The 17730-nt window shown below is 38.1% G+C and overlaps 1 protein-coding gene across 1 annotated transcript; it reads left to right on the top strand.

Moving 5' to 3' along the window:
* Window positions 1-819: 819 nt before the first annotated feature.
* LOC129519061 (guanylate-binding protein 1-like) lies at window positions 820-17417 on the top strand. The gene is given in 12 exon segments (XM_055339212.1): window positions 820-973; window positions 6474-6682; window positions 8792-8919; window positions 9792-9901; window positions 10174-10370; window positions 10966-11208; window positions 12107-12387; window positions 13042-13254; window positions 14037-14139; window positions 14382-14575; window positions 15421-15502; window positions 15505-17417. Coding segments are annotated over 11 exon segments (1782 nt in total). The 5' UTR covers window positions 820-973; window positions 6474-6492; the 3' UTR covers window positions 15546-17417.
* Window positions 17418-17730: the final 313 nt, after the last annotated feature.

Genomic DNA, 17730 nt, shown 5'->3' with positions numbered 1-17730 from the left:
GACTTGCTTAGTGAATATGGACAGGCATATTACCATCCCTCAAGTCTCCTTGTTTTCACTGTAAGATGAAGACAGTGTCACTTATTTTGCATGATTGCAAACAGGAATGAGTTAGACATGTAACACACAAAAAACCAATAATGAGATAAAGCTGCTACTTCTATTGCTATTCATCAGGAAACCTTGAAAGGCAGTAGAGTGAAGAAGTTTAGTAAAAGGGCTTGGGGTCATGGATGATTCAGTTCAGATAACTTATAGTCCTGTGATTTGGGTTAAGACATTCAACCCTTCTGCACATCAGTTTCTATAAAACCATGGGGAAATGTTTAGCATGCGATATAAGTTATGAAACCCATGTAAAGCACTCAGCATAGAGTCTGGAGCATGTGTGCAATAGATGGAGCCTCTTCCTAACTGTGCACTGGGGATTAGTGCCGGGTGCTGGGTGTTTGTGTGTGAGGCGTGACATTTTCCTCACTTACTGTATGTATAAATGAGAAACCAGGTCCCCTGTAAGTGTGTTCATTACTTAAAGAAATTAGACCTAAAAATTAACACAATTGCTTCCTCATTCTGGGTTCCTCAAACTGAACCCCAACTCTGAGATCCATTTCATTATATTTAAATATCTGACAGACGTTTTTAAAAATCAGCAAATGTTCTCTAAAATATCTTCCAAAGAAATGTGAAAGTTCTGATTGAGAAATTGTGTTAAGCCCACATACGTTCTCATTGGCTTAACTTCCAGGAATTCCTTTTATGGTCATTGAGTTTATTGCTTTGTGTTCAGTGCTTTCATTTTCATGTTACTATAAAGTCTGCTATAGCCATTGCTTTACTTCTATTTTTGTCTTTAAAGGACATCTGGAAATTCCAATGACACTGAATAGGTGAAATAAAAGATCCACAATCCAGTGAGAGACAGAGAAGTAACAGAAACCACTCCACCTAACTGAGGAGAGAAAAAAAAGAGGTAAGAACTCCACTTTCTCCTTAAAGCAGCCTTCTTTTCAGCTTGAAAGGAACTTTTCTCTGGGAAACAGAGCTCGTGATAAGGTTGGATGGGGGATGCGAAGGGGAATTTATAAGGGTCAATTTTCTTAAGAAGTGACCAGCATCAGGACAGGCTGCAGGTGAGCCTGCTGTGGGACACAGGTCAGATGATAAAATATTGGTGTTATCAGTTGGTAGTATGTTCCTACCTGTTCCCACTGTGCTTGTGCAGAATTGGGCACTGGTAGACATGGCGCTAAATGAAGTTTGAAATGCATTAGGATTGTCCTTCTCTTTGCTGACATTGTCTGTGTTGACTGGGGACACAAGTAAATTGCCATTGTCTTTGATGTAACTTGCTGACTGCAGCTAAGAAACTGAAAGGCAACTGAAATATGTTATATTCATGAGAAGGGAAGAGTAGTAAATGAGGTGCAGTGTAAACAACCACTGACACTGTTAAAGACAATGAAAGAAAAGATGGAAACCCAGAGTGAAAGATGAAGATTTACAAAAACCCTCTACTTTTTAATCACACACTTGAACTTTGTTTCCAAGTATGTTTCTTCCTTTAGAAGTAGCCCAGGTTCAGTAGATTCAATTTCGTAGTGCCAGCTTATTCTTTAATCCTTACAAGTGGAATCGGCAGTCCTATTTTACTAAAGAGTTTCCTCTTTAGAGAATCGAGTGTGATGCATCACTACAGGCAACATCTTTGCTTGCCTTGACCTCTCTATGCTCTCAAGCAGTTCTGATTTGCTTTGTGGAAACTTCTGCTCTGATTCCTTGGTTCAGCATGAGCTTTATTCATCATCTCCTCGTCTGATAACTCTCTCTCTTTCCCTTTCAGTTTCACCTCCTTCTTTTCCCTCATTTCTCATTCCTCTCCCCCTCCTCTTCCATGCTTCTCCTTTTCTATCAAATAGAAGAGCAAGACAAAACAAAACCTAGAAGTGTATGGCTGAAAATACAAGTGTTTTCTTTGGACAATTTCCCTTTACCTCTCCTGATCTACCTCCTGATTTTTTTTTTTAAGCTTCAGATGTACAAATGATTCAACAATTCTATACATTACTCAGGGCTCATCACAATAAGTACACCCTTAATTCCATTTACATATTTCACCCCCATTGCCTCTAACAACTTCCAGTTTGTTCTCTATATTCGAGTCTGTTTTTTTTTTTCTCTTTTTTGCTTTGTTTGGTTTGTTTCTTAAATTTCACCCCCATTGCCTCTAACAACTTCCAGTTTGTTCTCTATATTCGAGTCTGTTTTTTGTTTTTCTCTTTTTTGCTTTGTTTGGTTTGTTTCTTAAATTAATTATGCATATGAGGGAAATCATATTTGTATTTTGTATTTGTCTTTCTCTGACTGACTTATTTCACTTAGCATAATATTCTCTAGATCCACCCATGTTGTTGGAAATGGCAAGATCTCATTCTTTCTATGGCTAAGTAGTATTCCATTATATTAATGGTATAGTTAATATATTTTATATACCACTTCCTCTTTATCCCCTGTATCTACTCATCTATAGATGGACACTTGGGTTGCTTCCATATCTTGGCTATTGTAAATAATGCTACAGTAAACAGAGGGGTACATATAACTGTCCAAATTAGTGTTTTTGTTTTCTTTGGGTAAAAACCCAGTAGTAGAATTACTGGATCATATGGTAGTTCTATTTTTAATCTTCAGGGTACCTCTATTCCACAGTGGCTACACACAGTTTGCATTCCCACCAAGAATGCACCAAGAATTCTTTTCTCTACATCCTTGCCAACACTTGTTTCTTGAGTTTTTTATTTTAGCTATTCTTACAGGTGTAAGGTGATATCACATTGTAGTTTTGATTTGCATTTCCCTAATGATGAATGATGTTGAGCATCTTTGCATGTGTCTGTTGGCCATCTCTGTCTTCTTTGGAGAAATGTCTATTCATGTCTTATGTCCATCCCATTTTTTATTGGATTATTGGTTTTTTGGTATTGAATCTATAAGTTCTTTATATATATTTTGGATATTAGCCCCTTATCAGATATGTCATTTACAAATATCTTCTCCAATTCAGTAGGTTATCTTTTTGTTTTGTTGATGGTTTCCTTCACCGTGCAAGTTTGTTATTTCAGTGTAGTCCGAATAGTTCATTTTTGCTTTTGTTACACTTGCCTCTGGAGAAAAACGTTTCTACAGTTGATGGCAAAGAAATTATTGCCTATCTTTTTTCCTACAATTCTGTGGTTTCACATCTCATGTTTAGGTGTTTAATCCATTTTTGAGTTTATTTTTGTACATGGTATAAGAAAATGGTCCAGTTTCATTCTTCTGCATATACCTGTCCAGTTTTCCCAACACCATTTGTTGAAGAAACATCCTTTTCCAGTTGCATATTCTTTTTCTTTTAAAGAGTTATTTATTTTAGAGAGAGAGTACATGAGTGGGGGAGGGATAGAGAGAGAGAATCCCAAGCAGGCTTCCTGCCCAGCATGGAACGCAATGTGGTGCTCAATCCCATGACCCCATGACCTGAGTTGAAATCAAGAGCCAGATGCTCAGTTGATTAACTGAGCCACGCAGGCACTTTTCCCATTGCGTATTCTTGCCTCCTTTGTTATAGATCAATTGACCTAAAAGCATGAGTTTATTTCTGGATTCTCTATTCTGTTCTATTGATCTATGTGCCTCTTTTTGTGCCAGTACCATACTGTTTTGATTACTGCAGCTTTATAGTATATCTTGAAATCCAAGATTCTGATACCTCCAGTTTTGTTCTTCTTTCTTAAAATTGCCTTGGCTATTTGTAGAACCATACAAATTTTAGGATTGTTCCAGTTCTGTGAAAAATGCTATTTGTAATTTGATAAAAAATGCATTAAATCTATAGATTTCTTTAGATAGTATGGAAATTTTAACAGTATTTATTTTCCCAATCAATGAACATGGAATATACTCAATGGAATATCTTTCCATTTGTTTGTCTCACTGAGATCCTCCAGTCTTTTCTCAAGTCCAGTAAGTATCTTTATGATCATTATTTTGAAATCTCCATTGGGCTTATTGCTTATCTCCATTTCATTTAGCTCTTTTACTCTAATTTTATCTTGTCCTTTTATCTAGGACATAGTCCTCTGTCTCCTCATTTTGTCTAGCTCTCTGTTTTTATGTATTAGGAAAGTCATTATATCTCCTAATCTTGAAAGTAGTTGCCTAATGAAGAGAGGTCCCATAAATGGTGCAATGACCCCTGTTCACTAGAACTTGGCAGGGGTGCCTCCTATGTGTGTTGTAGGAATTCTTCTATTGTGGTTGAGCCATGCTTGCCTTCAGTAACTTGTCTACAATGTCTTTGCCTTGTTATGAGCAAGGTTTGGTCTCTGTTAAGGGGCCAATTTGGGGCAGCCTTGGGTTACAGTTAGGTCAGAACAGATGGTTGCCTTCAGCCCATTTGCCAGAACTGTGGTCGCACTGAACTTCAGGGTGCTCTTCCTGCATTGTTTTCTGAGAGGCTTTCATTTGTGAGCAGGATCTGCGGTCAGATCAGATGTCTGATCCCCAGTCTGTCTGTTGGGTTTGTAGTGACCCCAAACGACAGGGCTCTCTGTGCTACCCCTATGAAGTTTTTCTTGGTGGGCAGAGCTAGCAGTCAGATCAGACCCAGGAGGATGCAGTTAAAGTGGTGTGTCTGCAGTTACCTTCGGGTACTTTGGAGTAGTACTGGCAAGTGTTATGGCTGCTCGAAGAATGAGACCTAGCTAGAGAACTATGGAGGAACTCCTCTTGAGTGGGGTGGGCTGGAGGGGGGGAATCTACAGGAGAACAGGGTATGTGGTGTTAGCAAACTAGATTGTAAATGGTCACACTAGTTACTGCAGGTGTCCAAGTATCTAGCCTGGGGTGAAAGAGAGAAAAGGCATCCACCAGTTCTTTTGTTCTTGGAAAAGTCTCCTAAAGATCCTTGCCTCTCCTATGCACATTCTGGGATTAGTAAATAAATCTCATATACCCCAGGTGCCTCCCAAACTGCTGTTTCTATGATGTATCTTACTGGGGTTGTTTGTTATTTTGGCTCTTTAAGAGTGGGAACTCAGTTTTCTATCACACTCCAGGCTCTCTCAGAGCCAAGCCTTTTAAAGTTCCTGATGTTAAACCCCACTGATTGTAAAAACTCAAGAAGTTAAGCTCCTCTGATTGTCAAAGCTGATGTAATGGGGACTTGTATTCCCAGTGCAGGTCCCTCGTGTCTGGGATGTCTGATGGGGGGTCTTTTCCCCTCCCATCTCTGTACTTGTGGTATCCCTCCTGCCTGTGGTTAGTCTTGCATATTACTTTGGTTTCCAACCAGACTTCACCCTTTTGTACTGTTTTCAATGTGGTCTCCTCTCTTCAATTAACTGTGGACAGTCTGTTCTTCTGGTCTTTGGTTCATTTTGAGTTAATTACACTGATGTGGCTGTTATCTAGGTGTGTCCATCTCTCCAGGCTCCTCTGCCTCCTGATCTTTTAATCCTTATTTCATAGTCTTTTGTTCCCTACTCATATATGTGTGTATATGTTTGTGTACATATATACATACATATAACATAATTTTTAGCCATATTAAGTGCTTCCAATTGTGTACTTGTAGCCCCCCATGTAGTTAAGGCTAATTTACTGTGAGGCTAATGAAGCTTAAATTTAAAGGCCCCTTGCTTACACAAACCTGCACCAAAGCTTTGGAAAGTTCTCTAGTCATGTGTCTCACGTGATCATGTATTTTTATAAAATTTGCAAAAGTAAGTTATATTGGTTCCACTTTTGGAATGGCAGGGTGAGATGTTCTGTGGACCCTCACTCCAGCAAAATAAGCATAACTACAGAAGATAAAAACACTTAAAATCTCTGGGGGCTCTTCAAAGGGCATACATGAAATGATGTATGAAAGTCTATTCATAGTAAGACTTAATGAATAAATAAATTAACATTGACTTTTTACATATAATCAGGATATCAAATAAGTCCCTCTAAATTCTATTCTATTTTCCATTTAAAGTTTACTCTAACTTTTTAATGAGAATCCAAATGCAAATTTTCCATGGTGAATTAAATGAATGATTTTGTTTATGAGAGTGGCTGAATGTTCCTAAGATCCTGTCACACCAATATTTTTTCAATGAACTGCTTTGACAATACTTCTCTAACTTTCTAAAATACAGATATTACTCCCATCTATCTCAATGTTGACAGCAAACTTTTGGCCATTTGTGTAAATTGAGGACTCTAGCTTCCTTTAAAACATTGTTTTTATTTTAATTTAAATTCAATTTGCCAACATTATAGTACATCGTTAGTTTCAGATGTTGTTTTCAATAATTCATCAGTTGTGTATAACACCCAGTGCTCATCACATCATGTACTCTAGCTTCTGAAAGTAAAATAAGCTGGTAAAATTTTTTATCTACTTAAACTGGAAATTTTAATTCAACCCATCTCTTCCCTTACAGATCAGGGAACACTCTCAACATGGACTCAGAGATCCACATGTCTGCCCCAGTGTGCCTCATTAAGAACACTGAAGAGCAACTGCTGGCTAATCAGGAAGCTTTGGAGATCCTGTCAGGCATTAAGAATCCTCTTGTGGTGGTGGCTATTGTGGGCCTCTACCGCACAGGCAAATCCTACCTGATGAACAAGCTGGCTGGGAAGAACAAGGGTAAGTGGCACCAACAAAGCTCTGCTTAGTCCCTTCTGCCCACCCACACTGTCAGCATGGAGCCTGGAAAGAAAGTTAGAGATGCAAAGAAATACTGAAAGTGATCTTTCAATCCAAAGTTATGCTCCTATCTTCACTATGGTCTGAAAGAGGCAAGTCATCTCTCTTTCCACTCTGCTTTAGTTTCCCCTTTTAAAAGCATAAATGGTTTCTTTCATAGACTAATGCAATAATAAAAAATAATTAATGTACATAATAATATATAACTATAAGACATTTACTACACTGTGTAGTGAAAGGAAATTTCCATCGATCATTAAGATTCAAAGAATGTTTAAGTCTGTATTAGTCTGTATTGGGTCTTTTTTTTACTGTTGTAAAATATACATAAAATTTACCATTGTAATCATTTTAAAATGTACATACATACAGTTCTGTGGCATTATGTAAATTCACACTGTTATGCAACCATTGCCACTACCCATCACTGTAATTTTTTCACCTTCCCCAACAGAAACTCTGTTCCCATTAAACAATAACTCCCCAGCCCTCAGTAACCACCATTTTATATTCTGTCTCTATGAATTTGACTACTCTAGGAATCTCATTTAAGAGGAATCAGGCAGGGGATCCCGGGGTGGCTCAGCGGTTTAGCGCCACCTTTTGGCCCAGGGTGTGATCCTGGGGTCCTAGGATGGAGTCCCACATCAGACTCCCTGTATGGAGTCTGCTTCTCCCTCTGGCTATGTCTCTGCCTCTCTCTCTGTGTCCCTCATGAATAAATAAATAAAATCTTAAAAAAAAAAAAAAAGGAATCAGACATTATTTGTCCTTTTGTGATTTGCTTATTTTATTTAGCATAATGTCTTCAAAGTTCATCAATGCTGTACCATGTGTCAGAATTCTCTTCCTTTTTAAGGCTGAACAACTCTATGTCCATACGTATTTGTTTATCCGTTGTTTATCCGATTTGACCCTTGGGTTGCTTCCACCTTTTGGCTATTATGAATAATGCTGCTAAAAACATGAGGGTACAAATATCTGTGCAAGTCCCCATTTTTGCTTTTTGGGGGGTATATATCCGGAAGTAGAATTGCTGAATCATTTGGTAATTCTGTGTTTAATTTTTAAGAAATGATACTGTTTTCTGCAGTAACTGCACCACTTTACATTCCCAGCAGAAACACACAAGGTTTATAATATCTCCACATCCTCCCCAAAACTTATCACTTTTGTTTTTTTGATAGTGGTTATCATGAGTGTGAAGTAGTTTCTTACTGTGGTTTGATTTGTTATTTCCCTAATGACTAATGATGTTGAACATCTTTTCATTTGTTTATTGGTCATTTGTATATTTTCTTTGGAGAAATATCTATTCAAGTCCTTTTTTCATTAAAAAAAAAAATTAGGGGCACCTGGGTGGCTCAGTGTTTGAGCGTCTGCCTTCAGCTCAGGTTGTAATCCCAGGGTTCTGGGATCAAGTCCCACATCAGCCCCTACCCCCCGCCCCTGCAGGGAGCCTGCCTCTCCCTCTGCCTATATCTCTGCCTCTCTGTGTGTCTCTCATGAATAAATAAATGAAATCTTAAAATAAATATATTAATAAATTTTAATTAGTTTCAGAGGCAGAATTTAGTGATTCATGAGTTGCATATAACATCCAGTGCTCATTACATCAAATGCTCTTTTTTAGAAGATTTCATTCATTTATTTGACAGAAAGAGAGCATACAAGCAGGGGAGCAGCAGGCAGAAGGAGAGGGAAAAGCAGGCTCCTCAGTGAGCAGGAATTCTGATGTATGACTCAGTCCCAGGACCCTGGGATCATGACCCAAGCTGATGGCAGACGCCCAACCAACTGAGCCACCTAGGAACTCCTCAAGTGCCCTCTTTAACACCCATCACCCAATTTTCCCTTCCCCCACCCACCTTCCCACCTCAGTTTCCTAGCATTCAGCATCTCTTAGGATTTTTCATCACAATCAAGTGGGATTTATTCTGAGGCTTTGCTCATTTTTTAATGACGTTGGTGTTTTATGTTGCTTTGTAGGATTTCTATATCCATCTACCATTAAAATTCCACCTTCTTACCCCCCACTCCCCCTTGCAGGCTTTTCTCTGGGCTCCACAGTGCAGTCTCACACCAAAGGAATCTGGATGTGGTGTGTGCCTCATCCCAAGAAGCCAAGCCACACTTTAGTTCTTCTGGACACTGAGGGCCTGGGAGATGTAGAGAAGGTAAGGGTTAAGGATTCAATTCTGGAATAAGACCCTCATCCCTGAATATTCTCTACACTATTTAATTTTTTTTAAATAAGAGCTTGCACTTAATATGTTTTTTCATTTCCGTTTATGTGCCCTAAGACCAAGTTTAGCAACCAGGCATCAGGAAAATATTCTTAAGACAGAATCCTGGAAGATCATAGTGGTCAGTAGGTAGTATTCTAATCATTAACAATAGGCTGTATGCTAAGCCAGTTAACCTAGATGCATAAAGGTAGTACAAATAAAATCAGTGTCATGAATTCAATCCTGCAGAGAATTTTAGTTAAGAATTTAGGTTCTGAAACTCCATACCCTTGTGTTTAAATATAACCCTGTCACTAACTCAGTGGCCTTGGCAAATAGTTTGACCTCTTTTAGCCTCAGCTTTCTAAATCTGTAAAACAGATGTAATAGATCTACATTTGCCTCATAGTACTGTTTTGAATATGATAAGTAATGGAAAATATGAGGTGCATAATAATTGCTCAATAAAGTTGCCACACGTATTATTATTCTTATATAAGTCAATTTTGCTATAGAAAAGGAAAAGAAAATGTTAAACTTAAATTCTATTTAAGGCCTTAGAATGCCCACCAACCTTGACTATTTGTCTTGTAATTATCTGCCAATGATCATAAGAGAACCTAGTGAGAATCAGTGTAAAGATACTAATCACAAAATTATTCAAAATTCAAGTCCCTCTCACATTTTTGTTTGGATTTGATTTTCTCATAAAGGTCATTAATCTAAAAAAGACTAACAAAACGAGTATCTTTTTACTGCTACTCTGGGAAGTACCAGGAGAATGAAACATAATCTCAGCCTAAATGTGTTCTGATTTCCAGGGTAACAACCAGAATGACTCCTGGATCTTTGCCCTAGCAATACTTCTGAGTAGCACCTTTGTGTACAATAGCATGGGAACCATCAACCAGCAGGCCATGGACCAACTGCAGTATCCTTTTTGCTGTTCAAAATAGGATCAGTGTAAGGGGTGGGGAGCCCTATGTTTAAAAATCAGCTGTGTAGCTGTGAATCCTAGTGAATCAAGCATAAAAAGAGAAAACATAAGAAATCATTCAAGGGCAAGGGAAATATCCTAGGTACCCACTGAAGAATTGACACTTGGGTTAAAAACAAAGGTAACATGAAGGTTGTAGATATGGGGAACTATTATGGGATGGAGGACAGTTCTTTTCTGCCAGTTTTCCTTAGTTTGCTATTCAGCTATGTGACAGAGCTGTCAGATCGAATCAGGGCGAAATCCTCCCCTGATGCCAATGGGATTGAAGATTCAGCTGACTTCGTGAGCTTCTTTCCAGATTTTGTGTGGACGTTGAGGGATTTTTCCTTAGAGCTGGAAGCAGATGGTCTACCTATCACAGCAGATGAGTACCTGGAGAATTCACTCAAGCTTAAACAAGGTAAAAGGAAGACGTAGAAATAAAAGGAAATAACATGAGAAACTATCATCTTTTAGTGTTCCGTTTACAGTTTTCTTACATTTATAGTTTTCTATTTATTCTTAGCTGGCTATCATTAAGAAGTAATGCTTGTTTGGTATATGAATTACTAGATTTGATTTTAAATTATACTCTCCTTCTCTAAGAATAGTTTTTTTCTTTCATCTTTTCCTGTGCTATTATCAGATTGATTTATTTCCCTGCTGAGGGCTTATGATTAGCTAAAGAATATGAAATAGAATAGCATTGATTGGAAGAAAATATATTAAAGCATGAACAGTGCTCTAGTCCAGGGGGTTGGCAAATTATGGTCCACAGGCAAATGACAGCCAATCCAGCCTGCCAGCTGTCTTTGTACATAATGTTTTATTGGAATAATGCTATGTTCATTCATTTCTAGATTGTCTATGGCGGCTTTCATGCTGCAACAGCAGAACTGAGTACTTGGAAAAGACACCACCTGGCTTGCAAAGCCTAAAATATCACTGTTTAGCCCTTTACAGAAAAAGTTTGCAAGCTTCTATATTTGGGAAATTCCTTTTTTATCTTCTTGCAGGCAACACTCAAAAGGACCAAAATTTTAATCTGCCCCGACTCTGTATCCGGAAGTTCTTCCCAAAGAAGAAATGTTTCATCTTTGATCGACCCACTCACCGGAAGAAGCTAGGCCAGCTTGAGACAATGCATGATGATGAGCTGGATCCTGAATTCGTGCAACAAGCTGCAGTCTTCTGTTCCTACATCTTTAGCAATTCCAAAACTAAAACTCTTTCAGGAGGCATCAAAGTCAATGGACCTCGTGAGTCCTCTTCTCAGTCTTTTTCTTTCATCTTTAAGATTAGAGGAAGGTAGAATTACCTCCACCTGATTTTAGCTTTGAAAAATGCAAATCTACTGCTGTTATCATTTAAATTCTGAATAACACCAACATTTCTAATAGATTTTACTAGCCAAATTTTCTTGGGTGAGAATTGATAGGAAAAGGAAAAAAAGGCTCTAATTCTTAAAATTGCCCTAGTTAATTGAACCTGCACTGCCCAATATGGTAGCCACTATTCAAGTGTGGCTATCCAACTTCAAGTGTTAAATTAATTAAAATTAATTTTAAATTAATTTTAAATTAAGTAAAATTAAAAAATATTTAAAATTCCAATTACACAGCTATATTTCAAAGGTCCATACCTACATGTGGCTAGTAGCTGGATGACATTCTGCAGGGCACACATAGAACACTTCCATCATCACAGAAAGTTCTCTTGGACAACACTATGCCAGAGTAAACAAAACTGAGGACTCTTTTTGATTTGTTCTACAATAGTGATCAAATATTCATCACAGACCAGGGCTGATGATAGAGACATAAATGAGAGAGGTGTAGTTCCTGTCCTAATGGTGCTTGGGGGTAATAAAATGGTTACAAACACTCAATAAACATAGGCCTATGCTATCTATAACAGAAATTCTCAACCTTTTATGTATATACATATCACCTGGGCATCTTGCCAGGAAAGAGGGTCTAATTCAGTTGATCTGGGGCAGAGGATAAGAGTTTGCATTTCTAGCAAGCTTCTAGGTGATCTGAGGACATTGATACTGTGAGACAAATGAGTGGTAACAGATATGATCAGAATTACACAGAATAAAATGTTTCCTCATCCCACCTACAACAAGCATCCTCATTTGTTCTCAACTTGTAGGTCTAGAGAACCTGGTGCTGACTTATGTCAATGCCATCAGCAGTGGGGATCTGCCCTGCATGGAGAATGCAGTCCTGGCCTTAGCCCAGATAGAGAATGCAGCTGCAGTGCAAAAGGCCATTGCCCACTATGACCAGCAGATGAACCAGATGGTGCAACTGCCCACAGAAACCCTCCAGGAGCTGCTAGACCTGCACAGGGCCTGTGAGAAAGAGGCCATTGAATTCTTCATGAGCAATTCCTTCAAAGACATAGACCAGTTATTTCAAAAGGACTTAGCGGTAATTTTTTTCTCAAGTTTATATGGATAAGGGTCTTGGAAAGCAAAGTACTACCAGAAAATGAAATGGGTCTTTTTTTTTTTTTGAGAGAGAGAATTCCTACTAGACTTTAAAATGGTGATAACCACTATTTGTTATTATCATAAAAAGAAGAACAAAGTTTATTATGATGAACTCAAAGTTTTAAAACATTTTTCTTTCACGAATAATAATCTTCCCCATAATTTAACTAAATAAATATAAGTAACAATTAGAGCTTCAATCAAATGCCTACTATTATTAGACTGATTTGATATTCTAGTCAAAAGCAAAGAAAATTGTAGTCCTGATTACCTTATGCAAGCTTATGTTGAGCCAGCCACATTTATTCCATATGCAATCATTGGTCCAACTTGAAAAACTGAAGTTTCTCTCTTAAAGGTGTAGCAAAAAAAAAAAAAAAAAAGCTAGGAACCTCTTCTCTGAACTTCACCTGCAAGGAAAAGGGGACTTCTGTAAAAGTCAGGAGCAGGAGGAAGGATAGGGCCATGTTAAGGTGCCTGTAACTTTTTCTAGGGTCATAGATTTATTTTTGAGAAGCCTTCCCAGAAATCCCAAGGTCAAGCTAATGTCTTTTCCCTGTTATTCTTTTTACTTCCTATTTTTACATTAAAGGCCAAACTAGAAAAAAAGAGAGATGAGTTTTGTAAACAGAACCTGCAAGCATCAACAGATCGTTGCTCAGATTTACTTAAGGAAATTTTCAGTCCTCTAGAAGACTCTGTGAAGCAAGGGGTTTATTCCAAACCGGGAGGGTATCGTCTCTTCATCCAGAAGACACAAGAGCTAAAGAAAACATACCTTCAGAAACCTAGGAAGGGGATACAGGTAATCAAGATTTACCTGCTGATTGTGGAAAGCTGCTGACATGCCTCTTTGAAAGACCAACATAACCAAGTATAATTGCACACATTACAAGAACAACAGCATCCATGCTTTCATTCAATAAACATATACAGAGAGCCTGTTATATCAGATATGTCCTCTATCCAAGAATATATTCAATTAATAATTGAGTTATTAATTGATTTTCAGATTAACCACCAAGTTGTTATTGCAATTCACTATTACAGCTGGATCTTTATACTATAAGGGAGAGAAACTCGATGATGATCCCTTAAACAAAAATGGTAATTTGTCATTTTAGGCTACAAGTTGGCTTTAAGGACAGCTGGATCCAAGATTTCAAGGAATGTCATCTTCTGTCTCTCTGTTATTTTCCTCAACCCAACACTTCTGTCTTTCCTATTTTCCCTCCACCTTTCCTCTGATCTGTTTTCTCCATGATGGCTTCCTTTTTCAGCAACTCACTCTATAGGGGACCACAACACCAACAACTCCAAAATTAGAGCCCTTAGTCTGAAAGAACAAAGAATCTCTTTTTCCCAGTGTCTATATCAGTCTCTTTTAAAGGATTCTGCTTAGTAAGTTCCCATGATTGGCCAGCCTGGTGCAAGTGCCTGCATCTGTGGTCAGCAGTCTTGACCACAAGGCACACCAGGACCAATAGGAGCAATTCCTAGAAAATATGGAAAAGATGGTGGGAAGACAATCAGGAACAAGTGTTTCTAGCCAATTCCTATTACTAACTGTGTTCTCTGGGTCCTAAGGCTGAAGAGGTTCTTCAGGAGTACTTGGATTCCAAGGAATCTATGACCGATGCAATTCTACAGACAGACCAGACACTCACAGAAAAGGAAAAGGAGATTGAAGGTGAGGAGCCAGTCAAGAGACTAAATAGCTTCTAGAGCGCTCAAAGTTTTAAAAAAATTTGACGGGGTAAGCCTGGGATCCTTACACTAGGGCAAAAAGAACAAAGATGCCTCTTACTTGCTAAAGACATTTCTGAGCAGGGCATATGCAGTGAGTAGCCACAGGACAGGTGAGTGTGCTGGGAAGAAAGGGAAAACATGTTTACACATGTACATTTTTCTTCTTCTTCTTCCTCCTCACAGTGGAACGTGTGAAAGCTGAATCTGCACAGGCTGCAACAAAAAGACTGGAGGAAATGCAAATAAAAAATCAGCAGATAATGGAACAGAAAGAAAGGAGTTATCAAGAGCATGTGAAACAATTAACTGAGAAGATGGAGAAGGATAGAATCCAGTTGCTAGAAGAACAAGAGAGAACTCTAGCTTTGAAACTTCAGGTATTTAATTGCATTACCCTGAGGTTTGTTTTTCTCTTTTCTCTCTACTGTCCCTGATCATATCTTAGTGTGGCAGTGAGAACATGATGCCTAGAAGAAGGACCTTGCTTGCCACTTGCACTTTTCAATTTCTGTCTGCCTGCCTGACCTGGCCTTTCCCTCTGTCTGGTTATTAAAAGATTTTATTTGCAGTTAGGTCACATCTAGTCCTTTGTATATCTTTCAGTCAGTGGTGGCTGTTATCTGCTAGGCTTTCTAAAAAATCACTTATATTATCTCTTGCTTAACACTATATGAAGCAAGAACCACTATGTTTCTATTACTTAGGAAAAGAAACAAGAGTTCAAAAAAGATCAAATCACTTTTATAGGGTCACACAGCTTGGAAAGATATCTGAACTGTCTTCACCACTTAGTAGAAATGTAATCACAGAGCTAGGATGCCCAAAAGAAATTAATGAAAATTAAGGGTAGAGAAAATGCCAAGAAGAAATTATTTTTTTTTTTTTTTTTTTTTAAACACAACTCAATTTATTTTTTTTAATTTTTATTTATTTATGATAGTCACACACAGAGAGAGAGAGAGAGAGAGAGAGAGAGAGGCAGAGACATAGGCAGAGGGAGAAGCAGGCTCCATGCATTGGGAGCCTGACGTGGGATTCGATCCCAGGTCTCCAGGATCGTGCCCTGGGCCAAAGGCAGGCGCTAAACCGCTGCGCCACCCAGGGATCCCCCCAAGAAGAAATTAAATATCAAAAAAAAATCTATGAATGTGGAAAGTAGATATTAATTAGAGATTTACTTAGTGCTACACTTTACTCAGTCTCCATTTATCCCTTTTTATAGGAACAAGCCCGTCTACTAAAGGAAGGATTTCAAAACGAAAGCAAACGACTTCATAATGAGATACAAAATCTTCAGCAGAACATGGCAAGACCAAGGAGAATATGTGTCATAAGCTGAAGACCTAAAGAACAGAGCTTTCCTGGTTACCCTTACCCAACACGTAACTTAAATAATTTCTGAATTTGGAAAAATATCATTATACTTGAAAGTAATTAAGTCTTGCATTTTTATAACACTAGAAATTTGCAAAGATTTGCAGTACTATAATTAAAATCATGTCCCTCTTCCTAAGAAAATTGTAAGTTCTATAACAATGGTCCATTTTATATCTCTAACAACATAGAAAGTATGAGCTGGTACCATTCAGGAGCAGTTTATTCCTCTGGGTAACCTTTAGTTAACAAATTGATACTGAGCCAAGTCTTAGGTAAAAGTTTAGGAACATAGTTGGGCATCAGTTTGGCCAAGTGTACAGTGGGTTTCAATACTAGGGACAACCATCCTAGCTTCTAGTGAAGACGGTATGCAGTTTTCCATAGTATCACAACTACACCATTTGTGAGCAGTTATGTGATCACTAGGCCCTGGCCATGGACAATCCTCCCTGATGGATTCCAAGCTAAAGCAAACCACTTTATATAGAGAGATCTAGAATCTCTACAGAATTTTCATAAGAAGATAGAAGAAACCATTAGCATGAGTAGGGGCTGGGTCATCAAGAAATGGGCCAAAAAAAAAGGAAACTCTCCTTTCCTGCTCAATTCACCCAAATTATAACTTTAATGGGACACTTTAGAATTTTAGATAAGTGGGCAGCCTGAGTGGCTCAGTGATTTAGCGCTGCCTTCGGCCCAGGATGTGATCCAGAGACCCGGGATTGAGTCCCACGTCAGGCTCCCTGCATGGAGCCTGCTTCTCCCTCTGCATGTGCCTCTGCCTCTCTCTCTGTGTGTGTCTCTCATAAATAAGTAAATAAATAACCTTTAAAAAAAAAGAATTTGGGGATCCCTGGGTGGCACAGCAGTTTGGCGCCTGCCTTTGCCAGGCGCGATCCTGGAGACCCGGGATCAAATCCCACGTCGGGCTCCTGGTGCATGGAGCCTGCTTCTCCCTCTGCCTGTGTCTCTGCCTCTCTCTCTCTCTCTGTGTGACTATCATAAATAAATAAAAAATTTTTAAAAAAAGAATTTTAGATAATTGACACTGGGCTGAACATAGTAATATGATGACAGTTATGCATTGTGTATAATTCACAAAGATGGACCTTAAATGATGACAAATAATATATTAGAAAACCGAACTAAATTATTAGATAATTTATAATCTTATAACTTAGGCAGTATTTTCCCTATTCTTAACAGCCTGCACTTGAAAGTTTGCTGATTTTCCCCAAAGAAATTATAGATTGTTTTTTATATTTTTTGATCAACAAAGTAATGCTCTTGGTATTACTTAGTATATATAGACTTTATCCTATTTTCTAAAGTCCTAGGTAAATGGCTGATGTTTCTTAAAATGACTAAAAGTTATTTTCAGGCTGAAAATAAAATATTCTTCACTAGGCTTTTTATTTGTGATAGTTCTTTGTTTCTTTCAGTGTTCACCAAAAGATAAGGCTGGACTCTTCATAGCAATGGTTGGCTAACTTTTCTCCAAAAGGCCAGATGATAATTATTCATGGCATCGTGGACTGTACAGTTTCTATCTCAACTGCTCAACTCTACCATGTAGTATGAAAGCAGTCATAGACGATACATAAATGAATGGGCATGGCTGTGTTCCAATAAAACTTTATTTTAAAAATTAGGTGGTCCCCACAAGCCATAGTTTCCAGATGATTGCTCTATTAAATCATTGGTCAAATTCTGTGTATCTGCCTTATGTTGTTTACATTTGTAAGGGAATGTGTATTAAACTGTATGTTAGGATCTTGAAAGTATTACACAATGTTTCAATGAATTAGAACATGAGAAAAATGTATGGAAACAGCTAATGCCATTAAATCCACATTAATAAGCCTGCTTTCTTCTGATTGCATGGAGACATATTATTCCATTGAACCCCCTTACATCCCATCAAGTGATGAATGCTTCTTTCCACAGTTGAGTAGATGAAACTAAGCATTTTTTTTTTTACTTGACTGCAACTTCCTAAGAGACCAGGTGAGACCCACAGCATGTGTGTAGGTATGCATACAGACCCATGGTGTTTAGGTAAATATGCTATATATTTTCTTTTCCAAGCTGCATTGCAACAAAGAAGTAAATAAAATACATTTTTATTAACTAGATAAATTTCATAGTAGAAAGA

Source organism: Nyctereutes procyonoides, unplaced genomic scaffold (assembly GCF_905146905.1).
Source record: "Nyctereutes procyonoides isolate TBG_1078 unplaced genomic scaffold, NYPRO_anot_genome, whole genome shotgun sequence".
NCBI lineage: Eukaryota > Metazoa > Chordata > Mammalia > Carnivora > Canidae > Nyctereutes > Nyctereutes procyonoides.
The sequence above is the reverse complement of the archived record's forward strand: the minus strand, read 5'-3'. Positions and strand labels throughout refer to the sequence as shown.